At 39.7% G+C, this 16,149-nt stretch overlaps 1 protein-coding gene across 1 annotated transcript in view; it reads left to right on the top strand.

Annotated features, from left to right (window-relative positions):
- The window catches only part of B4GALNT4 (beta-1,4-N-acetyl-galactosaminyltransferase 4), a 188,568-nt gene that overhangs the window by 146,370 nt on the left and 26,049 nt on the right, over window positions 1–16,149 (top strand). The window contains exon 11 of the mRNA XM_053720514.1: window positions 14,601–14,710. Coding sequence (XP_053576489.1) covers window positions 14,601–14,710 — 110 coding nt within the window. The remainder of the gene's footprint in view (window positions 1–14,600; window positions 14,711–16,149) is intronic.

Raw genomic sequence — 16,149 nt, 5'->3', positions numbered from 1 at the left:
TTTCAGCTGTTTGGGCCTAGCTAGACTATAAATTTAGCACATTTACTCTGGGAACTTGCTCTTTCAGGGTTGCTGTATTGATTCTCTGTTAAAGTAAGATTGTCTGTTTAAGTATAACCAAGGTAGTTAGGCAAACAAGGGTTTGGGGTAACCAAGGGGAAATATAATTATTTTATACTTTTAAGTTAAATATTTTAGCAATAATGTGTGAGAATCTTATTCAGTGTACAGCTTGCCATATGTTTGCATCACTGGAGCAGCCACTTCAGGGATTATATGTTTGTGGTAAATGTGAGCATATTGTGTCTTTAGAAACTCATATTGGAGTTCTGGAGGATCGACTTGCAACACTGCATGAAATTCAGACACTTGAAATGGATAGGACTGCGCTAATTGTTAATGGTTCTAGCAGTGGGAATGGGGAGGATTCAGATGAGAAGACTCCAGGATGTAGCTGGGTCATAGTTAGAGGGCGAGGTAAAGGTAAGCAGAAGAGACAGGCCAGTTCTGAGCTGGTACACCCCAACAGATTTGCCAGATTAAGTGAAGATGTTGGGGATATCAGTTCAGGGGTGGCAGTGTCAGAGAGGGCTGTGTTGCCTAGTATAGCGAACAGTCCTTTAGTTGTGGAAGAGCAGCATACTATGGTGGGCAGTCCTTCAGACATGGTAGAGGGGCATACAAGTCCGGGCCTGAGACAGATGTTGGTGGTAGGAGACTCTATTATTAGGAAGGTTGATAGGGTAATTTGTCATCCAGACCCTTTAAATAGAACAGTTTGCTGTCTTCCAGGGGCTCATGTTAGGCATATTGTGGAGCGTATTGATAGATTGTTAGAGGGATGTGGGTCTGATCCTGCAGTCATGGTACATATTGGTACTAATGAAGGAATTAGCGGGAGATGGAGAGTCCTAAAAAATGACGTCAGGGAGTCAGGTAGCAAGCTTAAAGCAAGGACCTCCAAAGTAATATTTTCTGAGATATTACCAGTGCAGTGTGCTAATTCAGTAAGGCAGAAGGAGCTAAGGTCTGTTAATTCATGGTTAAAAACATGGTGTAAAAATGAGGGGTTTGACTTTTTAGAGCACTGGGCTGACTTTTCACTTGGGTACAATTTGTACAGTAAGGATGGATTGCATCTGAATTACATGGGTGCAGGTGTGTTGGGGGAAAGGATGGTAGCAAGTTTAGAGAATCTTTTAAACTAGGCAAAGGGGGGAGGGTCAGTTAGAACACAATAGAATAGAGAGATCAGTCTGTGAATCTGTCAGTCCTTTGATATCTCAAGGAAGAGATGACTTAAGAAATGTCACATTAGAAAGTATGGAGGAAAGCACACCAAGTATCAGCAGAAAGCACATGAAAATTAAATGTATGACAACAAATGCAAGAAGCATGACAGGTAAAATGGGGGAGCTGACGCTATTAGTTGCAGAAGAGTACTATGATGTTATCAGTATAACTGAAACTTGGTGGGATGATTCACATGACTGGGCAGTTAACTTAGAGGGGTGTACTTTATTTAGGAGGGACAGAAATAATAAAAGGGGTGGAGGAATCTGCATGTATATTAAACCTAACCATAAACCTACAATAAGGGAAGATATTTCTGATACAGGCAACAATGTAGAGACCCTGTGGGTGGAAATAAAGAGTGGGGGGGGGGAATCCTAAAAAAATATTACTAGGAACATGCTACAAGCCCCCCAACATTGGTGACCTGGATGAAACTCAACTACTAATACAAATAGGTAAGGCTGCTAATAACAGTGCTGTAATTATGGGAGATTTTAACTACCCTGATATAAACTGGGCCAATGAAACTAGTAATTCAGCTAAGAGGGATAGATTTATAAATGTTCTCAGGGATAACTTCTTGTCACAATTAATAGAGGAGCCAACTAGGAGTAACGCTATATTGGATTTAGTGCTATCAAATAATACAGATATAATATCAAACATAGAAGTCAAGGAACATTTGGGTAACTGATCATAACATGGTCACATTTGAAATTTATTTTCATAAGCAGTGTCTTAAAGGTTTAACCAAGACTTTTAATTCTAAGAAAGCAAAATTCAACGATTTAAGGAAATCATTAAATAACATAAATTGGGACAAAGTATTCTCTAATAAAAATACAGAGGATAAATGGATAACATTTAAAACTTTGTTAAATAAATATACATATCAACAAATACCATATGGTTATAAAAATAAAAAATCCAAGCCAATGTGGCTGAATATAAATGTGTTAAGAGAAATTAGGAAAAAACGTAGGGCGTTTAAATTATTCAAAGAAAATAGAACAGACTCAAAATTCCATATTTATAAAGAATGTAACAAAGCATGCAAAAAAGCAATCAAATTAGCCAAAATTGAAAATGAAAAATTAGATTCTAAATCTAACCCTAAAAGGTTCTTTAAGTACATAAATAGCAAAAAATCTAAGAAAGACAGACAATATAGATACATTAAAATGCAGGGAGGGTAGCATGATTAACAGTGACAGGGAGAAGGCTGAGATACTAAACCAGTTTTTTTTCTTCAGTATACAAAAGAGAGGAACCATTGGATGATACTTTGGAACAAAATAGAACATGCCAACCCATACCATTAATTGGGTTATGTATAGAGGATATCGAGAACAAATTTGATAATATTAAGGTAAATAAAACTCCAGGCCCAGATGGAATACACCCAAGGGTGTTAAGGGAACTTAGCACTGTTATAGACAGGGCCGCCACTAGAAATTTTGGGGCCCCTGACTCAACCATTGATCAGGCCCCCCCCCCTTTGACATGTGCAATTTTTGACAAAGTGACTAAAACGTATATGCACTTTATTCTTAAGTGTCTATTTAAACTTGGAAATGTTGTAAAGGTAGTAACATACAAACACACAGACACACTCATACACTGAAACACACACACTCACACATAAGGATTCACATATAGACATACTAGCAGACACGCAAAGAAACACACTCAGACACAGACACTTGGCACTCGTTTATATTGATCTGACAAGTAATGAGGTAAACTACAGTTTTGTAAAAAAAAGGAGAATTAGAAAACAAAATATGGAGTTCTGATTAACTTTTTGTAAAGGAAGATGACAACTAAATTATGACAACAGCATGCAGTGGCTGAAAGGAAGGGCCCTGAACTGCCTAAACAATAATTTAAAGGTTAAATGGTGGATTGGTTACTTCCAGAAAGGTCTTGTTAGTCTCAAAGTCTGTAGAAAGATGTGAATAATTAGTAAAAAGGTCAAAATGTCCTAAAAAGGAACAGACAATGGACACACACACACACAAACTCAAACTTGCACACACACAGAGACATCCACAGAAAACACACAAAGACATACATACACAGAGAGACAACCACATAAAAAACACAGAAAGACATACATACACACACTCTCACTGAGACATCCACAGAAAACACACAAAGACATACACACACCCTCACAGAGACACCCACATAAAACACACACCCAAACAGAGACATCCACAGAAAACACAGACATACATACATATACACACCCTCACAGAGACATCCACAGAAAACACAGACATACACACCCACCCTCACAGAGGCACCCAAAGAAAATACACAAAGACAAACATACACACACCCTCACAGAGACACCCACAAAAAAAGCTCAACGACGTATGCACACACCCTCACAGACATCCACAGAAAATGCAAAGACAAACACACCCACCCTCACAGAGAGACCCACAGATAAAAAATACATACACACTCAGAGACACAAACCAAAGCACAAAGACAAACACAGACACCCACAGAAACACTCACAGGAGGAAACATTTATGCACCTTACATCCCCTAAATCAACAGTGTGTGACATGCATGATAAAAAATTTTTTTAGAAATTAAGAGATCACTTTTTAAAGAATCATATTTGTAAATGTGCAAACAAAAATAATTCTGTGAATTCAAAATTGTACATTAATGAGCTGGGTAGATGGCTAGATGAAGAAAAGTACCTTTAAAAGGTTGACATATGATTTGTTTGTTTTTTCCCCATTTTCCCCAACCAAGAGGCCCACTTCAAATATAGTGTACACATTTTCCCAGCTGTCAGCTGTACTTATGGATTTTGAAAATGCTGTACTCTATATGGTCTTGGTGGGACCATAAGCTGTGGTACTCATACCATTAGATCTGGATAAATGTAGGATTTAGGCTTGTTGGTATGTATTTCAAAATTAAGCCAGCTGTAGTGTAAACTGAACAGTTTTAAGTTAACCTGTCTTATTTCAAACACTGAGCAATCTTAGTCTGAGAGTATAAAATTTTATGCAGATGTAAAAATCTTAGATAAAATGCCTCCTTGCATCTGGAAAGTCCTTGCATGAAGGGGCAGTAAACTGGAATGTAATATTATATATATATATATATATATATATATATATATATATATATATATATATATATATATATATATGTGTGTGTGTGTATAAAATGCATATCTGCCAAAAGGGCATCTACCATTTGTGTATTGAGGAGGAAACATTTCTGCATGGTTTTAAATATAGAATTTCTACAGCATTGTCAAATAATCATAAATACACTGCTGCTAAAAAAAAATTGTTTTTATGGACCCCTAGCCCCAAAAAAACTACTACCACCGACACACATTGTACAAAGTGCCAAGTCTGTCTCACACTGCGCATAGTGGTTTAGTGCACACTAAGAAATCCTCTCAAATGCTAATACTTTACTTCTTGTAATAACATTTCCCATGCTCAATTAGCACTCTGCTGTAGTACCCACTGCACTGGTTTTTTTTTTTTTTAGTTCTTGCCTCATGGGGCCCCCCTGGCTCATTGGGCCCCTGACAGGAGTCACCCCTGTCACCCCCTGATGGCGGCCCTGGTTATAGACAAACCTCTACTCTTAATTTTTCAAGACTCATTATCCTCAGGCATGGTACCCAAGGATTGGCGTAAAGCCGATGTGGTGCCACTCTTCAAACAGGGAAGTAGGGATGATCCAGGAAGCTATAGACCAGTTAGTCTGACTTCAATAGTGGGGAAGATATTTGAAGGGATTATATTGATGAGCATATTCATGTAAACAAGATTATGAGTTATAATCAGCATGGTTTTATGAGAAATAAATCATGTCAAACTAATCTAATTAGATTCTATGAGGAAGTAAGTAAAAATATAGATAAAGGGGAATCAGTTGATGTGATATACTTAGATTTTGCAAAGGCCACATGAGAGATTATTGCACAAAATTAAGGGACAGGGAATAGCTGAAAATGTTCATGGATAGATAACTGGATAAAAGATAGGGAGCAACGAGTAGTAGTAAATGGATCATACTCCAATTGGACAAAGGTAATCAGTGGAGTACCCCAGGGATCAGTGCTGGGCCCTATTCTTTTTAATATTTTTATAAATATCTTGGAGCTAGGATTAAATAGCGACATCTCTATTTTTGCAGATGATACTAAGTTAAGTAAGGTCATTAGGTCAGAGCAGGATGAACTTTCGTTACAAAAGGGACTTGCAAAAATTAGAAGTATGGGCAGGTAAATGGAAAATGAGATTTAATACGGGAAAATGCAAGGTTCTACAAGGCAAGGCAACATATTATTTAAATGTGACAAGACTTAGCCAAACACAAGAGGAAAGGGATTTGGGGGTAGTAATAGATAACAAGCTAAAAATGGGTGCACAATGTAGGGCAGCAGCTTCAAAGGCTAATAAGATACTAGCATGTATTAAAAGAGGCATTGACTCAAGGGAGGAAAGCATAATTCTGTCACTATATAAAACCCTGGTAAGACCTCACCTTGAGTATGGAGTGCAGTTCTGGGGACCAATCGCAAAAAAAAAATATTGCAGTACTAGAAAAAGTTCAGAGAAGGGCCACAAAGCTAATAAGGGGATTGGAGAATTTAACCTATGAGGAGAGACTAGCCAAACTGGGTCTGTTTTAGAAAAAAGGCGCTTAAGAGGTGACATGATTACTTTATATAAATATATTCAAGGCCCATATACAGAGATGGCAGAAGCTCTATTTATTCCAAGAAAATTGTTTGTGACCAGAGGTCACAATTTAAGGTTGGAGGAAAGGAGATTTAATCTCCTGCAACGGAAACGTTTTTTTCACTGTAAGAGCAATAAAGTTGTGGAACTCATTACCAAAGGAGGTAGTAAATGCCAATACCCTAGATACATTTAAAAATTATTTGGATACATTTCGGTCTATAAACAAAATTCATGGATATGATTGCTAGTATTAAATGAGTCACCTTTTAGTGGGATTATTTAAGCTTAACTGGAGCTTTTTGTATATATTTTAGATTTGTATAGGTTGAACTCGATGGACTTTGGTCTTTTTTCAACCTCATCTACTATGTTACTATGTTACTCACTCTCGTGGAGTTATTTATGAGTCAGCACTGATTGGCTAAAATTCAAGTCTGTTAAAAGAACTGAGATAAGGGGGCAGTCTGCAGAGGCTTAGATACAAGGTAATCACAGAGGAAAAAAGTATATTTAATATAACTGTGTTGGTTGTGCAAAACTAGGGAATGGGTAATAAAGGGAATATCTATCTTTTTAAACAGTAATAATGTTCGTGTAGACTGTCAGGTAAAACTGGTTTATTTTGTATTTGATCCATTTATACAGCCCACCTGAGAGTGTTTTTTTTTTTTTTTTGTAACAATGTTTAAATTTGCTTATTTTTTAATAACATTATGCTGATTTTCAGACTCTTAACCAAGCCCCAAAATATCAGATGTAGACTCAAGTGTACAGACTCCTGATGCGCTTTTTTTGTGTAATGGGGCTTTTAATATATATATATGTGTGTGTGGGTGGGGGGTCTGCTCTTCTTGCTTTCTCAGCCCCTTTCACTGTGTCACAGCCTAACCTAATCACTGTGCTAAACTGGGAGCTTCTAAGTAAGTTTTCTTTCCTAAGATATGGTGAGTCCACAGCGTCCTCAATTACTGTTGGGAATATCACCCCTGGCCGGTAGGAGGAGGCAAAGAGCACCACAGCAAAGCTGTTAAGTATCACTCCCCTTCCCACAAACCCCAGTCATTCTCTTTGCCTTCGGTGCAAAGAGGAGGTGAAGTTTTGGTGTCAAATATTTTTCCTCAATCAAGATTTTATTATTTTGAAAGCCATAGTAGGTTTGCTCTGATCTTTCCTCTCAAGATTGGGTCTAGCTGTACTCCACGTTAGTCTCTTCAGTAGGTCAGTGGTTGCTTTTAAGCAGTTAAGAAATCGCAGTGAGGCCCACCTCACAAGTTCCTAACAGGTTGCTGCCCTTGTATAGAAATCCAGAGTAGGTTTACTTTGTCCTTTCTTGTTTTCACAGATCTCTGTGAGGAGTGGCTTCCTTTCATGCCAGGTGAGTTGTCCTCCTGCCGGACAGCCAGAGGTACAGGTAAGTGCCATTTTTGTTTTTTTGGGAAAGAATACTGGCACTACAGCAGAATAAACTGAATAAATCTGGGACTTCGTTTCTGAATTAACAAACAAGACTCATAATGGCAGGGAGCAGGCACTGTAGGCTGTGACATAGAGAAGTGATTCCATAAAGAGTGGTAGAATCACTGGTGGCTCAGTAGGTTTTATTTTATTCACTCAGAATCTCCTGGAGAAGTCTATTTGCATGCAGAAATTGCTGCCAATGTATCCTCGGCAGTATCTGATGCATTAGCTGCCATTCCCATGCTACAGGGAAGACGCAAGAGGAAAATTAGAGAATCAGATAGTAAGGTTTCTGATCGTCCCGGCTAACCAAGTTGCTCTTTCTCATAATTCTGAACAGGAAGATACGTTGGTAGCCTCTGAGGGTGAGATCTCAGATTTGGATAGTATAATTCCTTCTTCTGATGCTGAAGTTGTATCCTTCAGATTTAAGCTTGAACACCTTTGTGTTTTGTTAAAGGAGGTTTTGGCTACCCTGGATGACTCTGATATTCCTGTCGTTGTCAATACTAAGAAATCTAGTAAATTAAATAGATACTTTGATGTTCCCTCCTCTGGGGTTCCTGTGCCAGACTGTGCTACAGAGATTATTGCATGGGAATGGGAGAGACCCAGGATTCGTTTTTCCCCGTCTCTGGTTTTTCAAAAGATGTTTCCGGGGGCTGACTCCATTAAGGAGTTGTGGCAGACGGTGCCCAAGGTGGAAGGGGCAATTTCTACTCTGGCTAAGAGAACTACTATTCCTGTTGAGGATAGCTGCTCTTTCAAGGACCCAATGGACAAGAAGTTAGAGGCTTACTTGAAAAAAATGTTTATTCATCAAGGTTCCCAATGGCAACCTGCAGTGTGTATTGCTACCGTGACAAGTACGGTAGCTTATTGGTTTGACGCATTGTCTGAGTCTCTTCAGGCAGAGACTGTCTTGGAGGAGATCCAGGATAGGATTAAGGCCCTTAAGTTAGTATTATGGCTGAAATCTTGGTCAGCCGATGTTTCATCTAAGTCTAAGCTTTTGACGATTCCTTACAAGGGTAAGACCTTGTTTGGACCTGGTTTGTCAGAAATTATTTCCGATATCACGGGTGGTAAAGGGGCTTTTCTGCCACAAGATAAGAGGAATAGTCCGAAAGGACGTCAGAGTAATTTTCGTTACTTTCGTAACTTCAGAGGTAAGTCTTCCCCCTCCCGTGCCAAGCAGGAACAGTCAAAACCTTCTTGGAAACCCAGTTAGTCTTGGAACAAGGGGAAGCAATCTAAGAAACCCTCAGCTGAATCCAAATCGGCATGAAAGGTTTGCCCCCGATCCGGGATCGGATCAAGTGGGGGGCAGGCTTTCTCAGTTCTCTTAAGCATGGATACAAGATGCCCTAGATCCTTGGGCCGTGGACATAGTATCCCAGGGTTACAAATTAGAATTCAAGACCTTCCCTCCCAGGGGCAGGTTCCACCTCTCAAGATTATCTGCAGACCGAATAAAAAGAGAGGCATTCTTGAAATGTCCACAGGATCTTTTCTACCTGGGAGTGATAGTTCCAGTCCAGGAGCAGGGTCTGGGGTTCTATTACAATTTGTTTGTGGTTCCCAAAAAAAGAGGGAATTTTCTGACCGATTCTAGACCTAAAGTGTCTAAACAAGTTTCTCAGAGTACCGTCCTTCAATATGGAGACTCCGTTCCATCCTTCCTTTAGTACAAGAGGGTCAGTTCATGATGACCATAGACCTAAAGCATGCGTACCTTCATCTCCCCATTCACAGGGATCATCACAAATTTCTGAGTTTTTTTTCTTTCTGGACACTCGCTTTCAGTTTGTGGCCCTTCCATTCAGCATTGCCACAGCTCCCAGAATTTTCTCAAAGGTTCTGGGGGCTCTTTTGGCAGTGATTCAGTCTTGTGGAATTGCTGTGGCGCCCTATCTGGAGGACATTCTGGTTCAGGCGCCATCTTTTCAACTAGCAAAATCTCACACAGAGATCTTGTTGTCTTTTCTTCGTTACCACGGATGGAAGGTAAATTTGGAAAAGAGTTCCCTTGTTCCGGCTACAAGGGTGGTTTTCTTAGGGATCATTATAGATTCCATATCAATGAAAATAATTCTGACGGAGGTCAGAAGAAACAAGATTCTTGCCTCTCTCTACAGTCTGCTGTTTGGCCATCAGTGGCCCAATATATGGAGGTAATTGGTCTGATGGTTGCTTCCATGGACATTGTCCCTTTTGCTCGATTCCATTTGAGAGCTCTGCAGTTATGCATGCTCAGTTAATGGAACAGGGATTATGCAGATCTGTCTCAGAAGATAGTTATAAATCAGTCGACAAGATTCTCTCCCGTGGTGGCTGTCTCAGGAACATCTGTCTCCGGGGACATGCTTTCGGAGACCTTCCTGGGTGATTGTGACCATGGGCGCCAGCCTGATGGGCTGGGGAGCAGTCTGGGACTCGTTGAAGGAGCAGGGACTTTGGTCTCAGGAGGAGTCTGATCTCCCCATAAACATATTATTGTAGTTGAGAGCGATCTTCAATGCTTTGATGGCTTGGCCTCAGCTGGTCTTAGCCTGGTTTCAGGTTCCAGTCCGACCACATAACCTCAGTGGCTTACATCAACCACCAGGGAGGGACTCGGAGTTTCTTAGCCATGAAGGAGGTGGCTCGGATCATTCAGTGGTGGAAGCTCACAATTGCTGTCTATCTGCCATCCACATTCCAGGAGTGGAAAACTGGGAAGCTGATTTCCTGACCAGACAGACGTTTCATCCCGGGGAGATTTGATCTCCATCCGGAGGTATTCTCCTGGTTAACCATCAAATGGGGGTACCGGAGTTGGATCTCATGGCGTCTCGACAGAACGCCAAGTTTCCAAAGTACGGTTCAAGGTCAAGGGATCCTCAGGCCTTCCTGATAGATGCTCTGGCAGTTCCTTGGAACTTCAGGTTGGCATACCTGTTTCCTTAGTTTGCTATTCTTCCACGAGTCATTGTTTGTATCAAGCAGGAGAGAGCATCAGTGATTCTAATAGCTCCTGCGTGGCCTTGCAGGATCTGGTTTGCAGACTTAGTGGAGATGTCGTCTCTCCCTCCTTGGAGACTTCCTCTTAGAAAGGTCTTACTACTTCAGGGTCCCTTCTTTCACCCAAATCTCGTTTCTCTGAAGCTGACTGCTTGGAGATTGAACACTTAGTTGGTCATTGAGACCATTATTCAGGCTTGTAAGCCTGTTACTAGAAAGATTTACCTTAAGATATGGCGTAAATATCTTTATTGGAGTGAATCCAAGGGCTACTCTTGGAGTAGGGTCTGGATTCCAAGGATGTTGTCCTTTCTCCAGGAAGGTCTGGAGAAGGGTTTGTCTGTCAGTACTCTAAAGGGTCAGATTTCTGCTCTCTCTATTTTGCTGCACAAGCGTCTGGCGGACGTGCCAGATGTGCAATCTTTTTGTCAGGCCTTGGTCAAAATCAGGCCTGTGTTTAAGTCTGTTGCTCTGCCTTGGAGCCTTAACCTTGTTCTTAAAGTTTTGCAGCAGGCTCCGTTTGAGCCACTGCATTCCATAGACATTAAGTTGTTATCTTGGAAGGATTTGTTTCTTACTGCTATCTCTTCTGCTCGGAGAGTCTCGGAACTCTCAGCTTTGCAGTGCGATTCGCCTTATCTCATTTTGCATGCAGATAAGGCAATTGTTCATACTAAGTTTGGTTTCCTTCCTAAGGTTGTTTTGGATAGAAATATTAATCAGGAAATTGTTGTTCCTTCTCTCTGTCTTAATCCTTCGTCTCATAAGGAACGTTTTGATGCACAACCTGGATGTTGTGCGTGCTCTTAAATTTTATTTACAGGCGACTAAGGATTTTCGCCAGTCTTCTTCATTGTTTTTCTGGGAAACCTAAAGGTCAGAAAGCTGCTGCTTCTTCTCTTTGGTTAAGAAGTATAATTTGTTTGGCGTATGAGACTGCTGGACAGCATCCTCCTGAGAGAATCACAGCTCATTCCACTTGGGCTTCTTCTTGGGCTTTCAAAAATGAAGCTTCTGTGGAACAGATTTGCAAGGCTGCAACTTGGTCCTCTCTGCATACTTTTTCCAAATTTTATAAATTTGATACTTTTGCTGAGGCTTCTTTTGGGAGAAAGGTTCTTCAAGCAGTGGTGCCTTCCATTTAGGTATACCTGTCTTATCCCTCCCTAGTCCTCTGTGTCCTTTAGCTTGGGTATTGGTTTCCAACAGTAATTGAGGCCACCGTGGACTCACCATATCTTAGTAAAGAAAACTAAATGTATGCTTACCTGATAAATTTCTTTCTTTCCGGATATTGTGAATCCATGGCCCCTCCCTTTATTTTTTACTAAACCTCAGGCACCTCTACACCTTGTGTTATTCCTTTTCCTTCGGTCGAATGACTGGGGTTTGTGGGAAGGGGAGCAGAGACGTAACTAGAAGCCTCAGGGCCCGGTGCAAGAATCTATGAAGCCCCCCCCCCCAACTTGCAATACACACAATAAACAAACAAACAAATAAATATATATATATATATATATATATATATATATATATATATATATACACTATATTATACATTAAAACAATTTATATTATTTTTTTTATAGAAATAGAGAGAAAACATTTTTTCTCTATATTTTTTTTATTTTAATGTATATTTTCCTTTTTTCTGTTTTTTTGTTTTTTTTAATCTTTAGAACAAATCCATTGCTATAGCCATACTAGAAAACAGCACAACAGTCCGTCCACCATGATATAAATAAAAAAATGGAACTGCCCTAATTTTGTAGCCAAGAGACACATGCATACACACATGCGCTCACACAAGCACACATATACATATATACACACACACATACATACACACATGCGCACACACGCACTTACTCATACATACACGCGCACACACGCACTTACTCATACATACAGACACATCCACACACACACAGACAAAGAAGTGGGTGGTACAGTCAATCAGATGTATTCTGGCAGTTCAATAGAATGTTTTGGTACTGCTGGCTGCAAAGTCACTCTGAAATTATCCTAAAAGCATTGCAGGAAAAATATAAACCTTACTGTCTCTTTAAATGATACTTATGTAATGAGCAAGACTGCAAATCTAGCAAAACCCTGTATAACAACAAGAGAGAAGGGAAGAGATGTCTGAATAAAATGGCCACTTCACTGTAAGACCCCCCCCCATGTGTTCTCAACAACTAGTTATAACAGCTGCAGAATTCATTATGTTGGAAATTGCTCATTTAGGTTTATTTTTGCAATTTAAATATCTGGCATTGCACATCTCTCCACCCACAATGACAATTTTAGTTTAAGTATTGGCCTTTATGTATAGAAAGAGGTAAGATAAGCAGGCCTCCTGCTGACTCAGCCCATTTGATTGAGTATGTTCTTGAACATTGGGTGTATTTTTCAATGAACAAATCCGGCTATTTCAAATATAAAAGTAAGCCTAAAGGAACAATGCTCTGCAGGATTCAGATTGTAGACTTTGTCAATGGAAACACATTTTGCAGGACATTGTCCTTTTAAAAGGGACATCAAACACTGAGAGTGTTATTCTAGTAGCTCACTTATAGCTTACAGGTCACAGCAGAGGAAGTTTACACTTTATTCCTTCAATATTTATACATAATGAAATTAAAATAAATAAATAAATAAAAGTTTCCTGCATCTTACATTTTTATTAAAAATAAACACCTACCTTACCCCTTTCAGGCTTTTATGTAAGGCAGTGTGCACGCACCCAGGTTAAAACCTAACCTTGGTGTTGTCAGCTGCAGCTCTGCATGTCTCCTGCCTGCGACACAACTCCTTCTTTCCCGCTAAGCAGGAAATGTTTCAGAGTGTTGCCATGGTAACCCACTGCAACGCTCTGATTTAAAACTGGAGGAGTAGGAGACTGCAGATGAAGGGGAGGCCACGGGAGGGGGGAGACATTTTTTGAAAAAATTAAAGTTTAAAAAAAGAAAACAAATTGAGCTGAAGCTGGGGCCCCCATGATGGGGGGACCTCCCGGGGCCCGGTTGCGACCGCAATTTCTGCATGACCGGTAGTTCCGCCCTGAAGGGGAGTGATACTTAACAGCTTTGCTGTGGTGCTCTTTTCCTCCTCCTGCTGGCCAGGAGTGATATTCCCAACAGTAATTGAGGACGCCGTGGACTCACCATATCCGGAAAGAAAGACATTTATCAGGTTTGCATACATTTTTTGTTTTTAAAAGGTTTTATACTGGATTTTTATATCAGTATTTGTGCATATTCTACTTTATAGTAGTGTCTATTACATACAGTTATATGACAATTGGTGTATACTGTCCCTTTAAATAAATTTGATAATATAAGTAAATTGGAAAGTTGTTATAAAATTGGTTGTTCTGTGATTCATGAAAGAAAAATCTGGGGTTTTAATGTCACTTTAAAGGGATACTTAACCCAATGTTTTCTTTTATGATTAAGATAGAGCAGCAACTCCTATTTTCATTTTTTTCTTCGTTCTCATGCTATCTTCATTTGAAAAAGCAGGAATGTAAGCATAAGAGCCGGCCCATTTTTGGTTCAGCACCTGGGTAGCGCTTGCTGATTGGTGGGTAAATGTAGCAAACCAATCAGCAAGCTCAACCCAGGTGCTGAACCAAAAATGGGTTGGCTTCTAACCTGACATTCCTGCTTTTTCACATAAAGATAGCAACAGAACCAAGAAAATTGATAATAGGAGTAAATTAGAAAGTTGCTTAAAGTTGCATGCTCTATCTGAATCTTTAAATAAAAAATGTGGGGTTAGTATCCCTTTAACTGTGAGTTAATAGCTTTGTCTTGTTTAATTCATGACGTACATTTTGCTGTTATTTTATTTTCCTTCTGCATCACTCCTGTTCTATATTTATTACTCTCTGATGTGCATGCACCATATATCTATATCCCTCTAATTTAGAGAAACTAGTTCCCTGGTTGTCACAGTTATATTTATATTTATGTTTTTGCCATCACCACCTCCTTGTCCTCCCCAGTGTGTGATTTTTCACTCCATGTGATTGGAACAGTTTGCTTCTATGTCTAGGGGGTGGGGAAAGTAATACTTAATTGGTCTATTTTCTCTCTTCAGCCCCACTGATTGAAGAATCCCGTGTAGACAATGTGCTTGCTCCCTGTGCGTACAACCCCACGTACGTGGTGAAGGATTTCCCTATTGCCCGTTACCAGGGCCTGCAGTTTGTGAGTATTTGTATAATTCTCATATGTTCCTGTGCTGTGCAAATCTACTCTATTCCTTGGCTTTCTGGCATGTTTTAGATCTGCTTCTCTGGCTGCATTATTTCTGACACTTTCCCTTTCTCTGCACAATATCTGACAGTATAAACACATTCATGTTTGATATTACACAAATAATTTATGCTTAGTTTGCCTGCTGCATGAATCTTCTGTTCTTTTTACACAGTGCCTGGCACTTGCCCAACTCCCATGACATTATTGAACCTCTTTGCCCATGGCACTATTTTCTGCTACCTTCCCTGAATTTTGTTAGCTCTGTTATCTTGGTTCACCCACGTGACACTTACCATGATGACTAGGCCTTTACATACCTAGCTGTATAGAAGCATATAGCCTGAAGCCATACCTTTTTATAGGTGGGAATCCCGGTTCTCCAGTAGGTTCCTTCTTCCTACCTAAGTTGTTTCTGAGTGATGTTTATTTCACTTTGCATCATTTTGTTACGATAAGATGTATATTTGGTTTGTAATCTTTATATATTCTGCTACTTGGATGAGTGTTGCAGGAACCTGTCATGCTAATGGAAAGGACATTTCAGGCAAAGAGTTCATTCTCCAGGTGGATAAGCTCATTGCAGCCTATTACGCAAAAAAGTTGCAGTTTTTTTTATTTACTGGACAGTTGAGGTCAGAAATATCTTTCAGGTTTACAGTATATTATTCTCACTTTTCTAAGCACCATAAGTAGAATGTTACAATTCTGTGTTTCTTTCTAAATTAAGCCTATTTGTTTTCAGACTGATTTATGTAGTTCTGCATATTGTCTTTTTCTACCCACCCTTGTATTCTGCTGATTGGTAAATCTTTGTTGGTGAGCCAAGATAGACAGAATTGCACTGTAATTTCCAGATCTTGATGCTGCTCCCTAAAAAACACTTACCAAGCTGTCCTTCCATTCATTATTATTCCTTTATTTTTAACCGATCTGCTTTGTAGCAGGAAATTAAGGTGTCATATAACCACATGGAAATAGGGGGGGGGGCAAAGTTTGGGTTTCTGTCTGCTCCATATAAAAGTGCCAAGTGATTGGTGGGTGCTACATGGTGAGCTTAACCAAGATATGGATAAGTATGATTTTTAATTCAGTTTTTCCCTATGACATTGATCCAGTTAATCCTGCCACTTACTATTTTATCTATTTTATCTCAGTGCTCCTAACACTTATTAAGTTTTTGTGCCTGGCGCCATTTTTTTGACAGTGCTCACTACTTGGCTCTTCCTAATGAATCATTAATGCCTTTACTTACCTGATCTCATGCTATTTTTTTTTCTTCTGCTTGGTTTCACACCTGGCAGCATTGAATGTCATCTCTTGTTGAGGTGTGAGTCTGTGTGTCCCAAATGCTTTGTTTGGCCCTGCTTCTGTTTTTTACTGGCCTTGCT

This window comes from Bombina bombina, chromosome 7 (assembly GCF_027579735.1).
Source record: "Bombina bombina isolate aBomBom1 chromosome 7, aBomBom1.pri, whole genome shotgun sequence".
NCBI classification, from domain to species: domain Eukaryota; kingdom Metazoa; phylum Chordata; class Amphibia; order Anura; family Bombinatoridae; genus Bombina; species Bombina bombina.
Note: the sequence above shows the minus strand (reverse complement) of the source record. Positions and strands in the feature narration are given on the sequence as shown.